The 25,508-nt window shown below is 49.0% G+C and overlaps 1 protein-coding gene across 1 annotated transcript in view; it reads left to right on the top strand.

Annotated features, from left to right (window-relative positions):
• The first annotated feature begins 13,606 nt into the window (after positions 1–13,606).
• MNT (MAX network transcriptional repressor) overlaps positions 13,607–25,508 on the top strand; it is a 65,446-nt gene continuing 53,544 nt past the window's right edge. The window contains exon 1 of the mRNA XM_082201247.1: positions 13,607–13,976. Coding sequence (XP_082057373.1) covers positions 13,904–13,976 — 73 coding nt within the window. The 5' untranslated portion in view covers positions 13,607–13,903. The remainder of the gene's footprint in view (positions 13,977–25,508) is intronic.

Genomic DNA, 25,508 nt, shown 5'->3' with positions numbered 1-25,508 from the left:
AACCTGGTGGAATGCTCTGTCACAAGAGACTAGGGCCCTGCGGGACCTGACATCTTTCCGCAGGGCCTGCAAGACAGAGTTGTTCCGCCAGGCCTTTGGTCAGGGCGCAGCCTGACTCCCTCCTCTGGCAACCTGAACAAAATTTTGCTTAATCGGTTGCCATCAATTTGATTTTAACTAATTTTATAATGAAATATTTTTAGAATGTATGATTATTTGATTGTTTATTTGATTGTTGTTAGCCGCCCTGAGCCCGGCTCAGCTGGGGAGGGCGGGATATAAATAAAATTTATTATTATTATTATTATATAGGATTGCACTAGCAGAGATTTAAAGCTCCGGTTTCTTTGGAAAGCTGCCCATCACTATTCCCTTCGCAAAAACTGGATCTGGAGGCTGGCTTATTATAATAATATTTAGGGAAAGGGTGGAGTTTGATGTTATTGTGTGGTGGGAACAGGGCACCACCTTGTGGCCAGATAAAAGAACGGGCCGCATTTTGGTTAGAAGATGCTGCTTGCAACCTCTCTGGTGCAGATACCTGTGTTCATTTCCAAGCAATGTTTATTTCAACTCTTGCTTTATTTGCACGAAGTTTGTGGGGCCGTTAGATGACGTTGGCTATTCATGGAGCATTCTGATTTGTTTGCAGGGATGTTGTGCCCAGCAGATGTTAGCTAGTGCATTCCAGAAAGTTGTCTTGCCTCTTTCCATATTGCAAAAGTCTGGTTCATTTCCCATTGCATGTGCCTGAATTTAGCTGAAAAACGGAGGGGTGTGTGTCCAATTGAGAATATATCTGTGTAAAATGCAGATTGGTCCCCCAACAGCAGATCAAGTTCTTTGTTATTGTGCTTCCTCTTGTGCCCAGTAGATGGCAGAGTTGGCATTAGAATCCATGTGCTTTTAATATTATTGTACAGAAACTTTTGACAGTCTTTTCTTTTACTGTATAATGATCATTTTTTTCTGTTTTGGTTTCGTTTTATTTCCTCTTTGCTCCCTTTCAAGCTTTGGAGCAACACACAATTTTAAGGCTGCAGTCCTCTGCACATTTACTTGGGAGTATGCCCCACTGGATTCCACGGTGCTTACTTTGGAGTAAGCATGTGTAGGGTTGCACTGTAAAGAATAATAGGGAAGAAACAAATTTGGTTTGAATTGCCACATTTACACACCCTGGACTAATATGCAAACCGGAATTCGGCTCTCCTCTGAAATTCACACTTCTTAGAATTTTGCGGTTCTGTCCACAAACCAAAGAGAGTGTGCAAAAATGTGTCTCGCAGTGAGAAGTGCAAGGCATGAACTTGAATCTGCACTTGTTACAGCTGCGGCTGAAGGTCTCAAATGCCAAAACTGACAATATGTTGTGGGATCAGTTTCGGCTGATGCATATTAGGAGCAATGAGCATGCAAATGCATACATGTGTTCATGTGAACAAAACAAAAAATGGAATCACATGCAGAAATTAGGCGGACTGAGTTTGAGATTGGAAAAATGAGAAATCAAAACTGGGAGATTCACACACACACACCCCATGACATCAACTAGCAAATTGGAAGAGGGGCAGAGGAGAGAGACGGCACTAGAATATCATATTCAAAAAGTTTAAGCCAAGTCCTTGGCCTAACAGGGATGGGTGAATCTATCAGTTTTGCTTCTTCTCTGATTCTAATGTCTCCCCCAATCTTGAGTCTGATTTTCCACATCAGTTTGTGATTATTATTTTTAGGGTTCCTCATGAAAATTAATAAGCTTTACTGTATTGTGTGATTTTCTTCAAAGCAGTTTTGTCATGGTATTTTTATGCTGATATTTGCATTTTTAGGCACACTTTACTCTAGGCACATGCATGTTTGTAGACATTACTTGGCTAGCGAACCACATTGCAAAATTCGGCTCTTTTTTGGAACGTTTTTGGAAAAGCATCTTAGTACAAACTTCTCTTGATACGTTTCAATTCCCCGTACACTTTTCCACAACAGACACCCTTCTGCAAGTTAATTTCCCCAACCGCGATGCAATTTTGCATATTGCTTGCATGCAATGTTTGCATTTAATTTGGGAAAATTTTCCTTTGGTCTGCGCATTTCGGGAAGTGCGAATTGGGTAGGTTTCTAGAAAACAATGGAGGCTGGTCCCAGAGGGGAAATAGGGCACTGCCCCACCAACCTCAAGTCTGCTGTCAGCGAGGTGCCTCCTGTCTGCTTTTTTCTTTTTTTACTAGCAACCAGTCCAGAGAATGGTCTTGCCTCTCAGTTTCCTCCACCTCCTTCTTCTCAGTGTTGCCCTTGTACAGTGGTACCTCGGGCTAAGTAGTTAATTCGTTTCCGGAGGTCCGTACTTAACCTGAAACTGTTCTTAACCTGAAGCACCACTTTAGCTAATGGGGCCTCCTGCTGTTGCTGCACGATTTCTGTTCTCATCCTGAAGCAAAGTTCTTAACCCGAGGTAATATTTCTGAGTTAGCGGAGTCTGTAACCTGAAGCGTCTGTAACCTGAAGCATCTGTAACCCAAGGTACTACTGTAGAACTTGGCAGGGAGGAGGCGAACAGGGACAAAACTAGATGGGAGTTTCCCAATCCTAGTCTGCCTCCGCTTGCCTGTCTTCTGCATACAGGTGTCATGGAAGCCAAGGAATGATGGGAGGCCCTGGAGGGAACCCCCAGGGGAAGGAGTCATCACTGAGGGGGGTGACATTCGGCGCGCCACCTGCCCGTGACTCCCAAGCCTACCCCAAGCCATTGGGGGAAGGGGCAGAGCTGTACCGCCTTGCCGGTGGCCTTCCTCCCTTACCCCTTCGTTTTGATAGCTGGGGGAGGCTTGGGAATCGCAGGTAGGTGGCGCGCCATTGCCCCCCCTGCTCCCGGGCTGCTTCCTGGGGGGGGGAAGTCTCCCCCAAGCTGTCAAAAGGAAGAGGGAAGGGAGGAAGGCTGCTGGCAAAGCGGCACAGCTCCCTCCCCACTCCCTGCCCAGGAAGCAGCCCTCCATGGGCGCCTCACTCTTCCCCCAGGTGGCTCACTCTGTTCCCCCCCCCCATGACACTTGCCCCGCCCCCATGGTCCCGCCCCTGGGTGCCGGAGCAGCTAGCTCTGCCTGGGGGCTCAGAGCCCGGGGATTGGTGGTGGGATGATGATGAATGGTCAGAGGGAGAAGAGGGAGCAGGCTGGAAGGAGGAGGAATCGGAAGCTGAAGAGGCAACAAGCTTTAGTGAGCAGGAAGAGACTGTGACAGAGAGCAGTCCAGACTCAGAGGCTGGAGAGGAAGAGGACCAGGGATAAGGCGGGCTGCTGAAGAAGTCAGGGAGTCTTCCCTTCCTGCTGCAACCAGCTCCCTGGTCCCCCAGAACCAGAAGAGGTATGAAGAGGACAGAGCAATGACAGGCAAGACAATTGAACCTTTGGCTGCTGGGAAAGGACCTGAGGAAGGAGTCTTAGACAGCTGTTGGAAGGCGGGGACCTTCAGTCCTTGCAACTGCCTCCTTGGATCTGCAAGAGCTACTGGGAATAATTGCTGGGATCACTAGGCCTCCACTGTTTTGCTTTATTTGAATGAAGAATTCGCTAGCACTTGGTGTATTTTTTACTGGTGACCTGCTCCTGACTCTGGCTCCTGTGACACCAGGGGGCATTTCTGGTGCCACCTACTGCTAGGCTCCCTGCTTTTTGCCCCATCAGTCCCAATGGGCACTAAGCAGCACTGGTATTAAAAGTGTGAACCAAACAGACTCCCTCCCACCCCTGGCTGTCCTCACGGCCATAAGATCCAGTCTAATTGTTCTACTTCTTAAACTCTTTTTCCTCATACAATATCTTGAAGAATTCTAGACAACCTGAAAGCTTCCCACTTTTCAAAAAACAACAACAATAAATTCAGGCCTAATAAAAGTCTAACCCTATGATGGGCTTTAGGATTTTATTATCATTATTATTATTTTTACTTTCAGCACGTAATCTAACTGTTCCCAAGGATGGGGTTATCGAAGGACAAGAGATTTGCTTTTTTTTAATAAAAAAAAGCTATTTAAAAAAACCACTGTATTTTTAGAAATTTCTCCTTCATCCAGGGTTCAAAAAAAGCCCAGAGGCTTTTTCTCCTCCTCCTTCCCCCTCCTGGAACCTTGCTGGGTTGAAAGTGCTGCTTGATAAATCATCCCCTTCATGGTTTGTTTTTTTTTCAATGAGGGAAGAAGGAGGAGGGAAAGGACCCTAACTTGATTAAGTGATTTGCAAAGGCAAACAAACAGGCTATTGTATGGCAGAAGCCAGCAAAGCACACACAACCATTTGCAGAGACCTCTTAGTATGGCAGCTGGGAGTGGGAAACGAGGCCTTTGGAAATCACATTCCCTTTTCTGCTAAATCTCTAGGGGTTTTTTATTCCCTCCCCACTTTCCCTACCCATTGGAAAAGAACCGGCATTCCTTCCTTGTCGTTATAAGAAGAGCCCTGCTTGATCGGATCAAAAGTCTCTCTCATCCAGCATCCCAAATGAATCACAGAATTGTAGAGTTGAAAAGGGACCCTAAGGGTCATCTAGTCCAGCCCCCTGCAATGCAGGAAACTTGCCCAATGTGGGACTCGAACCCACGACTCGTGAGATTAAAAGTCTCATGCTCTACCGACTGAACTATCCTGGGAAGCCCACAAGAAGCCCACAAGAAGCCCTCCTCAGTTGAATGTCCCCTGCAATGGGTGCTATCTGAGGCAGGTTGTTTATGAAGGTTGGAGCTCCCATTCCTAAATCTTCACCATCATGCAGATCTGAGCCTGGGGACTCAGCTAGATTGGTAAAGAAAAAGCATTTATATGCAATATAACACTGTGACACCAGATGGCGCTGTGGAGTTCCATCTTTCCCTACCAGATTTCCCTGTATGAGTTTACGTGTTTAACTGAATCGCTTCTTTGACATGTTTAGATCCAGCCTTGGCGTGCATTTGGCCAGCTTGGTCTGGTTCACCAGCTACAGCTGTTCCTGTGGTCCACGAGTTGGTAACCTGGAAGCTGGATTACTGCAATGCACTCTATGCTGCCCTTGGGCCTGGTTCAGAAGCTCCTTGTTGTTGCTGGCACCCGTCTGTCTCTGGAGACAATGGAGGAGTGCACCTTTGGGGGTGAAGTCAAACTGTTGGAAGGTTGCAGCGCGAGCTGCGGCTGTAGATACAGGAGAGACATGTTTTGTTGCAGCTGGGGCAGATGAAGACCTCTGGTTGCTCGGCTGAAGATGCGCCACTGCATTTCTTCTCCCTTCGCTCCTCCCAGCAATCATTCCAGCTGGTGCAGAACATGGTAGTCAGACTGCTGATGGGGGCATCGGCCCGCCTATCTATCTATCTATCTATCTATCATCTATCAATCATACTTATTAAGCACCTAGCATTTTAAAAGCACTGTACAGAACAAGATACAAAAGGAAAAAGGTATGGGGAGGGCAGAGGAAAGCAAGCACCGGAAAAACTGCTGCTTTGTTGGCCAATGGATGGGAACAGCTTGGTCTCCCCCTTGCTGCAGCTAGCGATGTGCAGACTTTTGAATTCTCCAGCACTCTTTATATCAGGTTAGATCAGGGGTTGTCAACCTGGTCCCTACCGCCCACTGGTGGGCGTTTCAGGATTCTAGGTGGGCGGTAGGGGGTTCTACGGCACAAGCTGAATCCTCCTTCCATCGAGTACTGGTGGGCGGTAAGGAAATTTTACCATCAAGAAAGATGCATTGATTAGTGGGTGGTAGGTGCAAAAAGGTTGACTACCCCTGGGTTAGATGGTAAACAGAGCAATGAGTATGAGAGAAAAGGAATGCTTGGTTGATATTGAAGTCACCAGGTGCAAACTCTTCAGGGGTCAGCAAACTTTTTCAGCAGGGGGTCAGTCCACTGTCCCTTGTGGGGGGCCGGACTATATTTTTTTTGGGGGGGGTGAACGAATACCTATGCCCCACAAATAACCCAGAGATGCATTTTAAATAAAAGGGCACATTCTACTCATGTAAAAACACACTGATTCCTGGAAAGTCCGCGGGCCAGATTTAGAAGGTGATAGGGCTGGATTCGGCCCCCAGGCCTTAGTTTGCCTACCCATGCTCTAGAGCTTCAACATCAGCTATTTCCCCCCCCCCTCTATCTCCCCCCCCAAAGAATCCTGGGAACTGAGACTTGTTGTTAGTGTCACTCTGTCTCAGGATACAATGGAGTGCGCCTCCGGGGGTGAAGTCAAACCACTGCATTAGCAGCACCGAAGTGACCTCTCTGGGGTGCAAGCCTGGACAGAGTGTATGGAGGTCCTGCGCTGCCCAGATGACAAGACGCCTCTCTTGGCCTCACTGGTGTGGTCCAAAGGAAAGCAGAGCAATATTTTTGGCCCCAGCTTGGCTGCAGGAGTTGCCAGAAGGAGGCGTCCAAGGCGCCACCCAACCACCTTAGGGATTCCAATCCAGATTTGTGCAGGGTTTACTCCTGAGCCTTTTCTTCTCTGAAGATATCTCACAAGGCAGAGGAGGTTTAGGATCAGATTTTTCCTTCTCCTAGATGGGCTCTCTTCCCAGTTTGATGAGCCCCACCTGCCCCTCACTTCCCTCTACAGCACATGCAGAAACTACCTTCTTGTTTGTGGACCCACTATTGATCTTGTCTTCGCAGGCAGGAGATGTCCCTAACTCACCAAGGGTTTGAAACCCATCGGCTCCTCTCATTTGGTAGTTAGGGAAGCTTTTAATGTTTAATAGGTTATTGTATTTTAGTGTTCTGTTGGAAGCCGCCCAGAGTGGCTGGGGAAACCCAGCCAGATGGGTGGGATATAAATATATTATTATTATTATTATTATTATTATGGTGTAGCCAGTCAGTCAAAGCCATTTCCCAAGGCGTGGCTGCTGTCGCATCCTGACAGCTTCCAGGAGGCACAGAGGAGAGCCGAGTGCAGGGCGGGGGCCAAAGGTGGAAAAACACCCCTAGAATGAGCACAATGTGTCCCCCACCAGAAGCACTGCCCCTTTCCTGGCACACCATACACTGAACCTTAAGAATGCTGAGAACTGATCTGTGAGTGGCAAACAGGACTTCGCAGGACACTCTGGGGGAAGCCGTGTGTTTTAATTATATGGTGTGGATGTGGCATGTGTGAATTACAGGGGAGGCTGGTCCATGAGGGCAAATGGGACAGTGCCCCACCAATTTCAGTCTTCCCCCAACCTGCCTGTCTTCTGCTTCCAGCCAGCAGGGGGCAATTCTCCCTATCATTGGCTCTGGCGCCACCTACTGTTCCTCTCCCTACCTTCCACCCTACCAGTGTCATCAGGCCCATCCACCAAAACAATTTATTTGCTCAATCCTACAATTCTGATTCTGTTATTGTTCTGCTGTTTGCTGACATGGGCTCCCTTGGGATGAAGGATAGGCTAGAAATGTTGTAACAGCAATAATAATATTCACAATTAATTATGGAATTTACTTTCAAGATCGGACCTTATGCAATCGTCTTTACGACGATTCCACACTGAAAGGACTATGCAAATATAACAAAAGCACTTTAGTGCTGAAATGCAAACGTAAATCGTACATTGTATAGGCATTTTCGTCGGGGGTGGGGGCGGTCAGAATATTTAATTCCAGAGATGCTTCGCTTTCGCTGTACTTGCCACATTCATTCCATTCTTCCACCTTCACTGCAGGACCCTTTTACGAATTTGGCTGGGAGTTTGTTTTCAATTCTGTTGCGTCCCGATCGGGACGTTCGCATTTATTCCTTGTGACTGCTTGCATCTTGTCGGGCAATAATGACTCGCGGGGAGCGAAACATTCCTCCCGGAGAGGAAAGCCAGAAACTCCAGCCAGCGAGGTCAGCTTTGCTCGGCGCGGGGGCGGGGTGCGATTTCTGCAGCCTGACTTCCGGCTGTCATTCATCCTTGCAAAACACGCGCGCGCTGCTGCCCCCTCCCTCGCCTCCTCCTCCTCCAGGCTCGCTCCCGCCCGGGGCTGCCTCGCATGCCTGCATGTGATCTCATCTGACACCATCGGAGGGAGGCGCAAACCAGGCGGTGCCTCGCTCCCTCCCTCTGCCCGGCTGCGAAGCGCCTCCCCAGCAGCCTTTCCTGTTTTGCTGCACAAATAATTCCTCCTCCTCCTCCTTATCACGCATCCCGGGTTCACGTGCTTCCTCCTCCCCCTCCCCCTCCCGCTCCCATTTCGGGGTGGAAATAGGGCGAGGCTCCTTTAAGAATGCAACGCGCCATGCTCCCAACCAGCCATGACTAGACAGATTGTCCCAGATAGGTCCCGGGGTTGGGCGAAGCGCCGCCTCCCGCAGAGTCAGCCACGTGGGTGGGATTGGGGCAAGCCACGCCTCCTCTCTCTCCCCCCCCCCCGCCCGGTCCTCCAAGTATTGCAAAAGGAGGAAGGCGGAGGGTTTCCCGTAACTGTGCAGCTTCCCATGCCCGCCCTTGCAACCCTGGCCGTATGAAATCGTAGAGGTAAAGGGATCCCCAGAGGCCATCTAGTCCAACCCCTACACTCGGTCTCTTGTCCCAATGTGAAACCATAAAAACAAGGATGAAATATAGAGATTGCCGCGAAAGGTCGGAGATCTGCTGCTGGTCGGTGTGGACAATGCTAAATTACATAGACCAATGGTCTGAAGTACTGACCTAGGCTCATCAGGTGCAGCAGAAGAAACAAATTCAGTGTGGAAGATGCTACTCATAAGCAAACGCCGTTAAGTTCGCTTGAGACCTTCTGTACAGGGCTGCAGCCTTAAAGATAAGACCTGGAGGAATCCACTTACCCAATACCAGTGTGGGGAAAATACCTCTCTCACATTAATACATTATTATTTTTGATGATTTTGTTGTTGCATATAAGTAAAGTACACACACACAGAGAGAGAGAGAGCGAGAGCGCAGCATTGGACTGATCAGGTCCCTGCCAGCAGGAGCTTACAATCTACCTTACACGGCATGCATTCAACGAAAGGCGCAATCCTACACCCGTCCCCAGCTTTCCTGGGAGCAAATTCCCTTGCACTCCGTGGGATTTACTTACTACACGTGCTCATTATATATATAAAAGCTCATTATATATATAGAAGCTCATGATTTGGCCCCATACGCATCCAATGCGCAAGTCCTGGGTTTCAAGAAGCGGATTTCTTGCAACAAAACGAAACGTGCGTGGCATATCCTGCAGCGCTGCGATGAGCTGCGGCGCTGACAAGGAGGGGACGCATCACCTCCACAGCCTCCTATCACTTGGGCGCTCCAGCTCCCTCTTGCCGCCTGTAGCAGCGGCAGCGTGGGAAGGAAAAACCCTCTCTCTCTCTCTCTCTCTCCCTTTGGCACGCAGATGGAAGCGCAGCCTCCTCCGCCAGAGTTCACCGGGGGTGACCACGTGCCCCTCTCCTCCCCGGGTGGGAGGACGCCCGAGAAGGAGCTCCGGGAGAGACTCCAGGCGAAAGGGGCGCCTGTCCCTTTAAAGAGGACGCCGTCGGAGACACACGCAGCAGAGTGCCCATGTGGAGCTGCTCCATGCCTTGTTGTTCTGCGAGCCGATTGGCCGGAGCCCGGGTGACGTCTTCCAGCAGCATGCGAACGCACTGCGGGGGGGGAGGATCGCCCGGAAAACCCGGCGGCGGAGTAGGGAAGCAGCGCCGGGGCCAGAGTCTAAACGGGGAGGGGGGAGGCGGAGTCGGGATGGTGGTGGAAGGGAAGGAGGCGGCGAAGAGGAAGAGGAACCGCAGGAGGAGATGTAGGACCACCTCGTTTGCGACAGAGCGGGGAGGAAGTCGAGCTTGCAAAAGTGCTAGCAATTGCACAAGGCCCCCCACTGCAGTCCTGTGCAACTGTACGGGACTCATCCTGAGTCAGACCATAGGTTCCCCTAGCTCAGTAGTGCACATGTTGTTGTTTAGTCGTGTCTGACTCTTCGTGACCCCATGGACCAGAGCACGCCAGGCACTCCTGTCTTCCACTGCCTCCCGCAGCTTGGTCAGACTCATGCTGGCAGCTTCGAGAACACTGTCCAACCATCTCGTCCTCTGTCATCCCCTTCTCCTTGTGCCCTCCATCTTTCCCAACATCAGGGTCTTTTCCAGGGAGTCTTCTCTTCTCATGAGGTGGCCAGAGTATTGGAGCCTCAGCTTCACGATCTGTCCTTCCAGTGAGCACTCAGGGCTGATTTCCTTCAGAATGGAGAGGTTTGATCTTCTTGCAGCCCATGGGACTCTCCTCCAGCACCAGAATTCAAAAGCATCAATTCTGCAACGATCAGCCTTCTTTATGGTCCAGGTCTCACTATGTACTCTTCATAGAATCATAGAAATGTAGAGTTGGAAGGGACCCCAAGGGTCAAGGGGAATGTTAGCCGCTTTGAGACTCCTTCGGGTAGTGATAAGGTGGGATATCAAATCCAAACTCTTCATCATCATCATCATCATCTAGTCCAACCCCATGCAATGTAGGAAACCCAAAGCATTCATGACAGATGGCCATCCAACCTCTGCTTAAAAACCTCCAAGGAAGGAGAGTCCACCACCTCTTGTGGGAATCTGTTCCACTGCTGAACAGCTCTTACTGTCAGAAAGATTTTCCAAATGTTTAGTCAGAATCTCCTTCCTTGCGACTTGAAGCCATTGGTTCAAATCCTACCCTCCAGAGCAGGAGAAAACAAGCATCCTCCCTCCTGGAGGATGTGACACCCCTTCAGATATTTGAAGATGGCTATCATATCTCCTCTCAGTCTCCTCTTTTCCAGGCTAAACATAACCATTTCCTGCAACCATTCCTCATAAGGCTTCATTTCCAAACCCTTGATCATCTTGGTTGCCCTCCTTGGCACACATTACAGCTTGTCAACATCCTTCTTAAATAGTGGGGCCCAGAATTAGACACAGTATTCCAGGTGTGGTCTCACCAAAGCAGAATGGAGCGGTCCTATTTCTTGCCTTGATCTGGACACTATACTTCTATTGATACAGCCTAGAATAGCATTCGCTTTTTTTGCTGTTGAATCACACTGTTGACTCATTAAGCTTGTGGTCCACCAAGACCCCCAGATCATTTTCACATGTACTGCTAGTACGCCAGGTGTCCCCCACCTTATATTTGTGCATTTGGTTCTTCCTGCCTAAGTGCAGAACCTTACATTTCCAGGGATCGTGCCAAAAGCCAAAATCAGGTGTTGTCAAACCATGTTGGGGTCAATGGCAGGTAGGATTGCCAAAGTCATTTATCCTAGAATGCTGCCTCCTTTATGACCCCACTTCCTAATTGTTGTAATTTTTTATTTTGCCCCGTGCATAAAGCTGAATATGCACAAAAATGCATGTAAATTGCAGGCTTACTGCATTGTTTACTCTAAACTGACCCAAAGCAGCTCTCTGGAATTTAAGGAGTGGGTTGTTATTTGACCTGCCTGGAGATGGCGGGGATTGAAGGTGGCACCTTCCCCAGGAGAAGAATGAGATGAACCCTGATGAATCAGTTCAGATCCACCGCTCCCTATCAGGCCGAGAGAGTCGGTGTTTGTGCACACACAGCTTTCCGGGTCATGTGGCCAGCATGACTAGACCGCTTCTGTCGCATCAGGACACCGTGATGACATACCAGAGCGCACAGAAATGCCGCTTACCTTCCCGCCGCAGCGCTACCTATTTATCTTGGGGAGGAGGTGGCGCTGTGGTCTAAAACACTGAGCCTCTTGGGCTTGCTGATTGGAAGGTCAGTGGTTTGAATCCACACAATGGGGTGAGTTCCCATTGTTCAGTACCTGCTCCTGCCAATCTAGCAGTTCAAAAGCACACTGGCACAAGTAGATAAATAGGTACCACTATGACAGGAAGGTAAACAGCATTTCCGTGCACTCTGGTTTCCGTCACGGTGTTCCGTTGTGTCAGAAGCGGTTTAGTCATGCTGGCCACATGACCCGGAAAGCTGTCTGTGCACAAATGCCAGCTCACTCGGCCTGAAAAGCAAGATGAGGGCCGCACCCCATAGTCGCCTTTGACTGAACTTAACCATCCAGGGGTCCTTTACCTACTTTCCGGTATATACTTACATTGGTATGCATGGCCCACACAAAGTTGTCATCACCAGCTGCAAGGAGTCTGGTTTGGGTAAGATTCCCATGATGAGTTGAGACCTCTGTGCCAGCTCAGTGATCTGGGGCAAAATCTAGCAGAATTTACGATCAAGGGACATACACAAAAAGATAGTTAGAAGGGTATATTGATACCTATTAATAGGCCAAATTGCCCAAGCATTATGAAACAGCACCTAACGGATTAATAATTAGCATTGCAATTATGTGGACACAACAAAACCCATCATGGGAACCTGTCTTTCATGTTGACCCATAAATCATTGCTTCCTGCCAAGGCTATTTAGCAGACAAGGGGTAAAAAAAAAATTATCACGTTGCCTAGCCAGCTTTATATGTGGCTTAATCCAAACAAACACACATCTATCAATATTCATGAGAAACATGCCAATAAAATCAGCAGTCTTTAAAAATAAGGAGACATAACAGACTTGTCAAAATATGGATACAGTCAGCAGTATTTAAAAGCTATATGCATTAATAAAATAAAGATATCTACTGGGGAGGTTGCCTGCTTCAAATTTTGGGAAAAGTGGCAAGTTCCATTGTGCCGCCTCTTGCTGACTACTGACTTTCAGGCCCCATTTGAACTATACATTTCAAGTACAGTGGTACCTCAGGTTAAGTACTTAATTCGTTCCGGAGGTCCCTTCTTAACCTGAAACTGTTCTTAATCTGAAGCACCACTTTAGCTAATGGGGCCTCCTGCTGCTGCCACGCCACCGGAGCACGATTTCTGTTCTCATCCTGAAGCAAAGTTCTTAACCCAAAGTACTAATTCTCAGTTAGTGGAGTCTGTAACCTGAAGCGTATGTAACCCGAGGTACCACTGTAGTAACATACCACTTGAAACAACCATGGCTTTCCCCAAGGAATTCTGGGAGGTTTCATTTGTGAAGGGTGCTGAGAGCTGTTACAAGACCCTCGTTCCCCTCACAGGATGGTTTAACATTCATATCCTCTTCCCAGGGAACTCTGGGAATTGCAGCTCCTTAGGGGGAATTGTGGATCCGCTACAGACCCCAGCATTATTGGGCATGTGTTTCAAATGTACTTTCCATATATGGTGTGTATGCACCCCAATAGGCCAAATTTATAAACGCAGCCTGATGGAAGAAATGTGTGTATCTGTGTATTGCAGTTAACGCTTCAGGGTGCAGGCTGCCCCCCTGAAAGAAATAATTGGAGCCCAGCGTTAGGCTGAACCCGACACCCTAGTTTTCTGCGTGCAAAGAACGCCTGCAGGAAAGCACCCGAGCATGCCCGCCTCCACGTGCAGCCTGGAACGGCACCGCCCAGGAAGAGGGCTTTGTGTTTGTTTCTTTTCACAATCGTGCCACGCTGCGCTGAGACGTCTAAGCGGAAACTCCCGACCTGTCAAAAAAAAAAAAAAAAAAACAAAAGGAAAAGCAAGCAGGCGCGCTCCCGTCCGGCGAAGCGCTGCGATCCAGTCCGGGCTTTGCCTGCAATTCTCCCTATAGTAGCTGAGGGCAGTGTCAGTCCCTTTTTTTCTTGTTGTGTTTCTGTTACACATCGCCATCTTGTTACAAAGCCCTTTCCTTGTCTGGAAGGTTCGCAGAGGGGCTCGGGGCGGAGGGGGCGATCGCCTGGCTGGCTCCGGCTTCTTTATTTTTTTTTCCTCCTCCCCCCTCCCTCTTCCCCCTTTGCAAAAGAACCAAACCCCGATATTAAAATTAAAGAATCCTGCCGCGGGGGTGGCAGCGTGGAGTTTCCCTTCTCCACTTTTTTATTTTATTTTTTTAAATAAGTCTCCCCAAGACTTTGGATCCTCCGCCGAAACGCAGCCCCGAGAAATGAGCATTGAGACATTGTTAGAAGCGGCCAGGTATCTAGAATGGCAAGCTCAGCAACAACAGAAAACACGTGGTAAGCCAGGGGTGGTGGTGGTGGGAATTAAGATCTCGTGTCTCTCCTTTTTGAAAGAAACGCAGAATAATTTAAAAATAATAATGCACGCGGTGGGATTTATCTTATCCCCCCCCCGGTTTTTTGATTGTTGGAAGAGAAACCAACTTTGCAGCGCGAGGCGAGTCGCCTTTTCGTCGGAAGCCCGGGGATTTCACTCCCCCTTGTCACAGGCTTGCAGCGCCATCGCCTCGGGTTGCAAAACCTGGCGCGTGCATTTGACACGGGAGTAAGTCCCCTCGGATTCGCCGCCGAGCAAACAGCGCCCCGGGTTTGGGGCCCGTCGGTTCCCCCAGCCGAAGCCGTAGTATTTATTTTGGCGGGTTAGGAGGTGAGTTTTTCCTCCCCGCTTTGCTTCCAAAAAAGATTGCACTGCGTTACGATTGCTTTCTCCTCTGTAGCGCAGATTTTGCAATGATGATCAGGTCTTCTGATTTCTCGTCGGTTCCCTCAGTGGGGGTTTCTAGTCGGGTTCTTCCTCCTTTCCCCCCTCCTCCCGTTTTTGTAAAATGTCCCTTTTTTGTTTCGTTTTAATGAACATTTGGGCGGGGTGAGCGGAAATATTTTTGCACCGGGTTAAGAAAAATATGAGATTGCCTAACGAGGCGGCGGTTGTGAGGATAGTAGGTTGCCTCGCTTAACAAGCGCGTTGTGGACCTGCCTACTTAGAAGCAAGCCCCATTGTGTTAGATTGGACTTACTCCCAGGTAAATGCGTCCAGGATTACAGCCGGGGGCGGGAGCAGCCTGTCAACGTGGTCTAAATGCTTCATTCTGAATTTGCTGACACATGCTAGCCGAGATATGTATGTATGCATGCATGCATGTATATACTAAAAAATTAATAATTCAGCCCATTCATTTCCTGCGGATGGGCAGATTCTCCCCGATTCCCGTGCTCGCGTTTATTGCCACCCCCCAAAAATAAACTACCTGACCCCTTTCCGCCCTGCAGTGTAAGGGGGGCTGGGAAGGAAAAACAAGCCTTTGCAACACGGACGTAGTTAACCGATGCAGCCCACGTAATAGCCATAATTAATTATGCTTGGGTCTCTGCCTGCTCTTGCGGTTCTTCATTCATGCATCCGGCAGCGATCCGTCCTTTTCACACGGTTTTAATTATTTCCTTCTTAAACTTTCTAAGGCGCATAGTGAATGCAAGGAGGCGCGCGCAGGCTTTTTAAGAGGCGGGCTGGATCAGAGGGTGGGTTACGATGTCATGTAGTTATGCGCCAAAAAGGAGAAAAAAAAACCGTAACAGAAAAAAAGATAGGAACCTTTCCTCCCTGCTGCCTCCCCGTTCTGTTTTTTTGACGATGCCTCCTGATTTATCATCAGGAGCAGTTCTTCATTAGGCAGCAACTGTGGGGAGGGTTTGATGAATCTGTTGGGTTTCCTTTTGGGGGAGGGGAAGCGTTTCCTTCTCGTTCTCGACGGAGGCTTCTCCAGGGCGGTGGCGGGGTTGCTGGCGCTCCTGATCTTAAGGCGAGAGAGAGAGGGAGGGGGGTGTCATATGATGCACTTTTTAAAAAACTATTTCCGCCTCTTTCGTCTGATGATGCGCCGCTCCCCTAATTGGGAAATCTGCTGGGAGAGATCCAGAAAGGGCTGTTGCTGCATGCGGGAGGAACCGACCCCCCCCCCGCCCCGCATACACACGCTACACACACACACACATATGCACGCATTAAAATTCCGGAGAGATGTTGCGTTAGCGCGTGGTCGAGATCTAAGCGCACAATGGAACGTTGGCGTCGCTTGTATCCTTTTTTTTCTTCTTCTCATTTTCTTCCCCCTCCCCCAGGTTTGGAACGTTGCGTGTTTGCTCTGCGTTCCAGGCCCGTTCCATTGGTTAGCGGGGAACGGGTGACGTGTCAAGGCCCTGCCCTCGACCACGTGCGCTGGGGACACTCCCTCTCTGCTGCTGCTGCTGCTGCTGTTTGGATGCGCGCTTTCATTCTTGCAACTATGCGCGTGTGCGCGCTCTCTCGTTTGCGCGCTTGTGCGTACACGAGGGTGGTGGGGAGGGCCTGCCCTCACTTGTTTGTGCTGCAGGAACGTTGGTGGTGATGATGACGAGGGTGATGTGAAATGGCATGCAGGAAAGATCTGAAAACCAGCATGCTGGTTTTTGTTGTTTTATTTGCTGTAATACAGATTTTAAAACTCCAGACCTCTTGTTGGTATTCAGGGCTCGTGGTAAAAGCCTGTATTGACTATGCAGGCAGCTCAGAGTGTGGGGCTGTGTTCCGTGGAATGGCAACATAGAATTTGGGAATATTAACAATGAAAATTAATTTGGTGGAGATCTTTTGCACGCTGCTTTCTACTGCATTCTGAAAGAAGGAGAGCTCCAGATTAAAAATGGTTGTGGTGAAGGATGCTGAGTCTGGGATCTTCCAGACCTACATCCTATTAATCATCATTATTCTTTATAGCACTGCGTACACTCTGAACTGCTTGGATATAGCTTTGTACTGTTAGGGGTCATAAATAGACTTTTAATCCAGATCTCCTTCAACTATCTGTTTATGGCTTGTAGCAAACAACAGCCATGTCCCTGCAATCAGCCCCAGGCGTGTGGACTGTGCTGTAGAATAATTTAAATATTGTTTGATAAATAAAAGTTAGGTGCATTTGGGGGGGGGATCTCGCCTTACTTTTTTGAACCCAGATCTCTTACCTTTCTCTGATTGGCTTGAAGTAACAACAGCTTCAGGCATGCAGGCAAACAAGAATTTGTACTTTGCTAGAGAGTCATCATACTATATTAGTACTGCTGCTGTGTAAAAAGGTAAAGGACCACTGGATCGTTAAGTCCAGTCAAAGGTGACTATGGGGTGCAGTGCTCATCTTGCCTTTCAGGTCAAGGGAACCAGCATTTGTCCACAGACAGCTTTCCGGGTCATGTGGCCAGCATGACTAAACCGTGTCTGGCGCAATGGAACACCGTGACGGAAGCCAGAGTGCACGGAAACTGCTGCTATGTATGTAGGGCAGATCTGAGACCTATCGTGTAGCTACTCTCCCATCTCCTTCCTCCTCACCCTGTCCCGTTTTAATCCACAGCTTTCATTTTGAAAATTTACATACGGCTCATAGCTCAGTAAGCAACATTGTGGAGGCAGGTTGGCTTGTGGGTGTGTGACCGCAGTTGTACCTGTTTCCTTATGAAATCGGTTCCTGGCTTGGAACACAGTTTGCCATGCTTTTCTCTTAAGAACTCAATGATATATCTTGCAATTATAAAAACAGCTGCTTGTTGGCATTTGTCTGTCTCGAGAGACAATGGAGTGCGCCTCCGGGGGTGAAGTCAAACTGCTGTGTTAGCAGCACTGAAGTGACCTCCCCAGGGCCCAAGCCTGGGCAGTGTTCATGAAGGTCCTGGGCTTCCCAGATGAAAATACTTTCCTCTTGGCCTTGCTGATGTGGTCCAAAAAAGCCAGAGCAAAGCGTTTGGCACCAGCTTGGCTGAACATGTTGCTGGAAGGTGGCCTTCAAGGCACCATTAAACCATCTTAGGGACTCCACTCCAGATTTGTGTAGCCTTTTCTCCTCCCGAAGATTTCCTGCAAGGCAACGGAGATTTAAGACCAGTTTTCCTTCTCCTGGGTGGGCTACCTTTCCAGGTGGACAAGCCCCACCTGCCTCTTACTTCCCTCTACAGCACATGCAGAAACCGTCTTCTTGACCGTTGGACCCACAATTGGTCTCCTCTGCTCAATCTTCCTGTCTTCACATGCAGGGGAAGTCCTTAACTCACACTGGGTTTGAGACCCATCAGCTACCCTGATTAACCAATAGTCGTAATATTGAGGGCAATATCTGAGATTTAGTATGCTATGCTGAAGTCTGGTTTTCAGTCCACATTTCATGGGTGGGCAGGGGAAGTGTTGACAGCTAGGGACAGAGGAACAGTGGCCAGGCAGGAAGGCAGCCATTGTCTTGGAGACAATTCCGTGGATAAGCCTAGGTGAGCTGTGGGGAACCTCCACGTGTTCCTGGACTACAATTCCCATCATCCCTGGCCATGCTGGACGGTCAAAGATTGCCTTCACCTGGGCCATGTGCACCCTCCGTGGTTAGGCGTTGCGCTTCTGGAAACCATAAAGCAGCATCGTTTGAGTCCCTGCCCTGTTTTTGTGGATTACCCAAAGCAGCGAGCAACGTTATAGTTAATTGTTGCAGCTTGCCTTCACTTATCCCACCTCACAGGTGTGGAGAACATTCTTTCGTTGTGAATGGTCTGTGCTGCCATTAAGAAAAAGAAGTCGGAATTGGCCAATATATATGTGGATTGTGGGACGATTCTCCTCTATGTTCTCTAACTTTTTAAGTCACTCAAGGTTGCCATCTGAGCAGGCCAGACGTTTAACTGAGAATCAGTCACAGGCCAGTAAGACTTTTAGAACCGTCTCGCCCCCAAATGGCAACTAGGTGTTCCTTTTTTGGTGACCGCAACCTTGGTTTAAGGAGCCATTTAGCGCCTAGCTGAGTTTCTAACGCTGCTACCTGGCCGCTGCATGTGGCAGGTAAGATTATGGGTTAGAAGAGGCCCTTAAATCTTTGGGCTGGCTCCAGGTTTGGTGGGAGGGAGCTAGGCAAAATGTTCTCTGGTTGGCCCCACTCCTCTGAGTGAGTGGCTCCTGAAGCAGTAGACGGCTGTGTCTAGGTCCCCCTTTGGTTTCCCACAATGCCCTTGAGCAACACTTAACATCAGGGGCATTGTGGGAAATCAAAACGCAGACTGGATCTGGCTGATAAGCACTGCTTGGCATCCTGGACCAGGAAAATAATTAAGGTGGGGCAGAATGGAAGAAAAGGCACCCACCCCTTATAGTCCCTAGCAGGGTGTTGGGGCCTGAGCAACTGGCAGGATAGGAGATGGGTGTTCTCCAACCTGACCTACAATAATTTCATAAGAGTCCTAGAATTGTAGAGTTTAAAGGGGCCATGAGGGTCATCTAGTCCAACCCCCTGCAATGCAGGAATCTTTCACCCTGTGTGGGACTCGAACCCAGGCCCCTGACTGAGCCAGTTGCCACGTAAGTGCAGTTGTATTTCTGGGGCCTTTTGTGTCTGGCTTAGCATGATTAAAGGGACGCAGGTGGCGCTGTGGGTTAAACCACAGAGCCTAGGACTTGCCGATCAGAAGGTTGGCGGTTCGAATCCCCGCGACGGGGTGAGCTCCCGTTGTTGGGTCCCTGCTCCTGCCAACCTAGCAGTTCGAAAGCACGTCAGGTACCTCCAGCGGGAAGGTAAACGGCGTTTCCGTGCGCTGCTCTGGTTCGCCAGAAGTGGCTTAGTCATGCCGGCCACATGACCTGGAAGCTGTACACCGGCTCCCTCAGCCAATAAAGCGAGATGAGCACCGCAACCCCAGAGTCGGTCACGACTGGACCTAATGGTCAGGGGTCCCTTTACCTTTTACCTAGCATGATTAAACCACGTTCTGATTCTGTTTCAGTTCTCTTGACCGTTATTGCTTATATGGTCGAAGCAGCGACACCTGTCCGTAATAGGGAGGACCCCCTACTGGGCTAGGCTCAAGGTGCTGGTTTTGGCGTATAAAGTCCCTAGAGCTTGGGATCCAGATACAGTGGTACCTTGGGTTACATACGTTTCAGGTTACAGACCCCGCTAACCCAGAAATATTACCTCGGGTTAAGAACTTTGCTTCAGGATGAGAACAGAAATCGTGCAGCGGCAGCAGGAGGCCCCATTAGCTAAAGTAGTGCTTCAGGTTAAGAACAGTTTCAGGTTAAGAACGGACCTCTGGAACGAATTAAGTTCTTAACCCAAGGTACCACTGTACCTGAAATATGGTCTCACCCGCTGTTGTATCCAGTTGATCCCTGTGCTTTGCAGACGGGGGCCTCTGGCAGTTACCATCTTAATCAGGTGCATTCCACACAATCTTGCAATCGGGTCTTCGGTGTCCTGGCACCTTCCCCTCTGGAATGCACTCCCATTAAATATTAAACAGGCACCCTGTCAGCTGTCTTCGGCACCTGCAGAAGACGTTCCTCTTTCAACAAGCCTTTTGCATGGAGAGCTTTCCCAGTCTGCATCTGTACTGGGATTGTTTTTTTTATGGTGTGTGCTTTTTTGTTTTTTTAAAATAGTCATTGTTTTCACTGCCTTGTGGTTCATGAGGAAGAAGTGTGGGACAGAAGCTTAACTATTAAGTAACGATAATAATAGATAATACTGGTCCACGGGCACAGAATGTCTGGGTTTTTTTTGTGTGTGTGGAGGGTGAGGATTAGAAAACTTGGTGGGAGAGCAACTGGAGTATCCTGGAAGTGGACATTTCTGAGTCCAACTAGAATCCTGAGAGAATTCCACGCTGCAACATTTTGTCGCAGATCCCACTCATCATTTGCCTAATGAGCAAACAGTTTCTCTTGGGTGGAGGAAAGGCTTATCACTGTTTTGATTCAGGGCCCCAAGGTGCCCCTGCTGTTGTGCTTCCACCGGGTCTACTTCTTCATCCCCTTTAGAAAAAGGTAAAGGGACCCCTGACCATTAGGTCCAGTCAAGGACAACTGTGGGGTTGCGGCGCTCATCTTGCTTTATTGGCCAAGGGAGCTGGCGTACAGCTTCCGGGTCATGTGGCCAGCATGACTAAGCCGCTTCTGGCGAACCAGAGCAGCACATGGAAACACCGTTTACCTTCCCACCGGAGCAGTACCTATTTATCTACTTGCACTTTGACGTGCTTTCAAACTGCTAGGTTGGCAGGAGCAGGGACCGAGCAACGGGAGCTCACCCCATCGCAGGGATTCGAACCGCCGACCTTCTGATGGCAAGTCCTAGGCTCTGGTTTAACCCACAGCACCACCCGCATCCCCCCCTTTAGATAAGTAGCAGCAAAAAGCTGCTTGGAGGCCCCATGTGCAGTGCCCCGGCACCCCACTATACCATCTACCAATGTCTCTGTCCATGGGTCCCCTCTGTCTGACACACACTTGGGTGATTTCTAGTTTGCAAGCTCCTTGGGGCAGGGAGCTGATATGACTTCACTGCAGAGTGGCCTGCACATCGATGGGACAGAACGCCAGCACTTTACCTGTGTCGACAGCTCTTGTGTTCGCTTTTCTGAAATTTGGATTGTTTTTTTCTGTGACGTGGGGTTAGGGGCGGTTCAAGGTCTCCTGCTTTAAATCTTTGAGCCATTCCTTTAGACCTGCTCACCTTGTGAAATCCCTTGCCAAAAGATTGGGGGGAATTCCCTTTTTTGTGTGTTTTCTTCCCTTGCCTTCCTGTTCCTTGCCAAGGGTGGCAAGCCTCTCCAATGCAAGGGGGGGGGCACACCTTTTGCAACCACAGTGGAGGATCAAATGTCTGTGTTTTGTGTGTGTGTCATATCTGATGGAAGGTAGCCTGAAACGTATTGTCTCAGCAATGAGTCACTCCAGGAAAGGTGGATGAGAAGGAAATTAAAATTCAACCACAACAGCAAAAAGAAAGAAACCTTAGAGCTGCAGGATAGATTCCTCTTTTTCCACCCACCTTGTGTTGTTGTCGTCATTGTTTTATTACCTCTCCTGTTGCATCACCATCATTAAAATCCAGCCTTTCCTCCCAGGAGCTGGAGCTGGTGGTCATTGTTTTCCTCCTTTCCTCCTTTTATCTTTACAACAGTCCTGTGAGGTAAGCTAGGCTGAGAGACAGCGACTGGCCCAAGTTCACCCAGTGAGCTGATGCAGCTGAGGAATATAGTACGTGGGGTGCTGACACAAATCCCTTTTAAATCTACTACATCACACTGGAAGATGGTCACGCAACAGAAGGCTCTCAGCACATGGGGGAAGGTCGCAGCTGTAAAACCTGCAAATTCTTGGAATAAATCAATGGAATGGAGGGGTAACATTGGGATAAACGATCGTTAGAGACATCCTACCTGGAGCCTGCAGGAAAATGTTGCAATGTGGAGTGCATGCCAGTTCAGGGTGGCACTCAGCCAGCCATGCCCTCTTTCAAGAACTCCATTCCGTTACTCAATCCCTTGGTGTTCCCATTATCTCTTCATCCCCATAAACACGCACTGTGTTTGTTGAGCATGCTTAGTCCTCATTAGGCTGTTTTCGGGTGTTTTCCCTCAAGGGCCAGCGTTCCCCCCAATTTATTTTTCTTTTTTAGTCCTCCTGCATATTTTGCCATTTCTCTGAGTCTGCCAGTAGCTGTCTCTTATGCAGAGGAAGGATGGTGGAGTTATGGATGGTGCTGTTTGGGTTACACAAGGCCTGGGAGAATTGAGATGGCAGTATTCAGGTGGAACCTGCAACAAATTCTTGCAGTATGTGAGTGAAGCTTCTGCTCAGGCTAGCACTGCACAACTGAGAACACTCAGTCATCATTGTGCTGTGTTTTTTGGGGGGTGGGGTGGGTTTCCTAAAGCTTTTTTTTTGTACAGTGGTACCTTGGGTTACAGACGCTTCAGGTTACAGATGCTTCAGGTTACAGACTCTGCTAACCCAGAAATAGTACCTTGGGTTAAGAACTTTGCTTCAGGATGAGAACAGAAATCGCGCAGCAGCAGCGGGAGGCCCCATTAGCTAAAGTGGTACCTCAGGTTAAGAACAGTTTCAGGTTAAGAGTGGACCTCCAGAACGAATTAAGTTCTTAACCCGAGGTACCACTGTACTTCTGCAAACCTTGGAGGACGCCTAAGTCTGCCATCTTGGAAATAATAATCATAATAATAATAATAATAGAGTTACTTTCAAGTGCCTTCCCCCACTCCAAAAAAAAAATCACTTCTGATTCATTCTGCTCACTACTTGAGCAGACTGCCAGGGTCTAGGAACAATGTTCGTAGCCATTGCTCTTCACTGACACTCTGGACCACCTGAATAAATCTTGCAGACCATTCTATTTAGGATGATGCAGTTTTTCCTTTCAGTGCAGCTACAGGTGTTGTTGTCATCTATCTGTCCCGAGAGAGAATGGAATGCGCCTCCAGGGGTGAAGTCAAATATCTGCGTTAGCTGCACCGAAATGATCTCCCCGGGGTGCAAGCCTGGTTGGTGTGTATGGAAGTCCTGGGCTGCCCAGACGACAAGACCCCCCTCTCGTCTTGGCTGATGTGGCCCAAAGGAAAGCAGAGCAATACGTTTGGCACCAGCTTGGCTGCAGGAGTTGCCGGAAAGAGGTGCCATCCAACTGCCTTAGGGACTCCACTCTGGCTTTCCATAGTAATAATATAATAATTTAATAATAATTTATTATTTATACCCTGCCCATCTGCCTGGGTTTCCCCAGCCACTCTGTGCGGCTTCCAACAAAATACAGTAGTACCTCGGGTTACAGACGCTTCAGGTTACAGACTGCTAACTCAGAAATAATTACCTCGGGTTAAGAACTTTGCTTCAGGATGAGAACAGAAATCGTGCTCCGGCGGCACAGCGGCAGCGGGAGGCCCCGTTAGCTAAAGTGGTGCTTCAGGTTAAGAACAGTTTCAGGTTAAGAACAGACCTCCAGAACGAATTAGGTTCTTAACCCGAGGTACCACTGTAATAAAATACAATAGTAAGGTAAAGGGCCCCCTGACCATTAGGTCCAGTCATGACCGACTCTGGGGTTGTGGTGCTCATCTCGCTTTATTGGCCGAGGGAGCCGGCGTACAGCTTCCGGGTCATGTGGCCAGCATGACTAAGCTGCTTCTGGCGAACCAGAGCAGCACACGGAAACGCCGTTTACATTCCTGCCGGAGCGGTACCTATTTGTCTACTTGCACTTTGGCGTGCTTTTGAACTGCTAGGTTGGCAGGAGCAGGGACCGAGCAACGGGAGCTCACCTGTTGCGGGGATTCGAACCGCTGACCTTCTGATCGGCAAGTCCTAGGCTCTGTGGTTAATCCACAGCGCCACCCGTGTCCCATAAAATACAGTAGTCTGTATTAAAATACAATTTTAATAAACATTAAAACTTCCCTAAACAGGGCTGCCTTCAGATGTCTTCTAAAAGTCTGGTAGTTGTTTTTCTCTTTGACATCTGGTGGGAGGGTGTTCCACAGGGCGGGCGCCACTACCGAGAAGGCCCTCTGCCTGGTTCCCTGTAACTTGGTTTCTCACAGCAAGGGAACCGCCAGAAGGCCCTCAGCGCTGGACCTCAGAACGATGGCAGAACGATGGGGGTGGAGACGCTCCTTCAGGTATATTGGACCAAGGCCGTTTAGGGCTTGAAAGGTCAGCACCAACACTAAGAAGTGTTTACTCCTTAGCCTTTTCTTCTCCTGAAGATTTCCCACAAGACAGTGGAGGTTTTAAGGGCAGAGTTTTCCTTCTCCTCGATGGGGTACCTAGAGTCTAGGTAGAAGAACCTGTCTTTGCACGCAGGGGAAGTCCCTAACTCTCTGAGGGTTTGACACCCATCGGCTCCCTACATCTTGTTTAGTCGGCTAGTCCAAGCCGTTTCCCATGTGGCCGCTGTCACATGCTGACATCTTCTAGGAGCCACAGGTGAGAGCTGAGTGCAGGGTGGGGGACGAAAGGCAAACAAACTACCCCAGAAGGAGCGTGACATGTTAGCGGCACTGCCCCTCCCTTAACACCCCCCATACACCCCCAACTTCAGATGACCTACAATTAGGTCTTGCTACTCGTGTCCCAGTTACCTGAATTTATCTATCTATATAAATGTTGTCTTTGTTGCATCATCAACTTAGGGAATTTTCTGCCACAGTTGCGGCTATTGCCTTAAATGGCATTAGGTTAAGGAGCTGGGCAGATTCATGGAAGAGGATGGCTGGAGGCAAAATACTCAGCTCTGTTGCCTGAGCTGCTTCTGTGGCCATCAAGTGATAATGTAGGAACATGTGACTCTTCTGCTGCAGTTATCACAATGACTCCCTTGGAAAACAATGGTTTAAGTAAGGTCTCAACTGTTGTTGGATCTGTAGAATGAGCTCTTTTCCTTTGGTAACTACTTCCTTGAGTACTTTGTGTGCTCTCAGCTTGACTTACCTCCTAGGGTGGTTCTGAGGCAACGCCGGCCAACCTTTCAAGGGAGTTGGGAAAGAATACGACAACCTTTCATTGGCAAGGATTACAGGGAAGCAAGTCACCTACTTAGGAAAACCAGTCACACCTGAGGTCACCTTTGTGTGTGCTTTTCTGTTTTCCTTTTTGATGGTTGGAGGCCAGTGTCCCAACTACGCTTCTGGGTGTTTCGAGGCTTCTCCCTTGAAATCTGTTTCAAAGCAGAGATTGTTCCTCAGTTCTGCGGCACCCGCCTACTGTAGCTGAGGCAAAACCCAGACAAACCGGCTGGCAGAGAAGGAGGCTGCTCAATCAGTGGGAAACGAAGCAGGAAAAATGGTGGCGTGAACGCTGTTCAGCCATGGTTTCGCTGTCAGTCTTCCATCTCCCCTATCTGTAAAGTGGGAATAATGGTTATCTATGTTGCACATCCCTGATTCGAGGATGAACCTGTGCTCTGAGGTTCCAGAGCAGTGTTTGAAATTTGCATTTTGCATCCAACCAAGTGG

This window comes from Podarcis vaucheri, assembly GCF_965113315.1.
Source record: "Podarcis vaucheri genome assembly, chromosome: 15".
In the NCBI taxonomy this organism is placed as follows: domain Eukaryota; kingdom Metazoa; phylum Chordata; class Lepidosauria; order Squamata; family Lacertidae; genus Podarcis; species Podarcis vaucheri.
The sequence above is the reverse complement of the archived record's forward strand: the minus strand, read 5'-3'. Positions and strand labels throughout refer to the sequence as shown.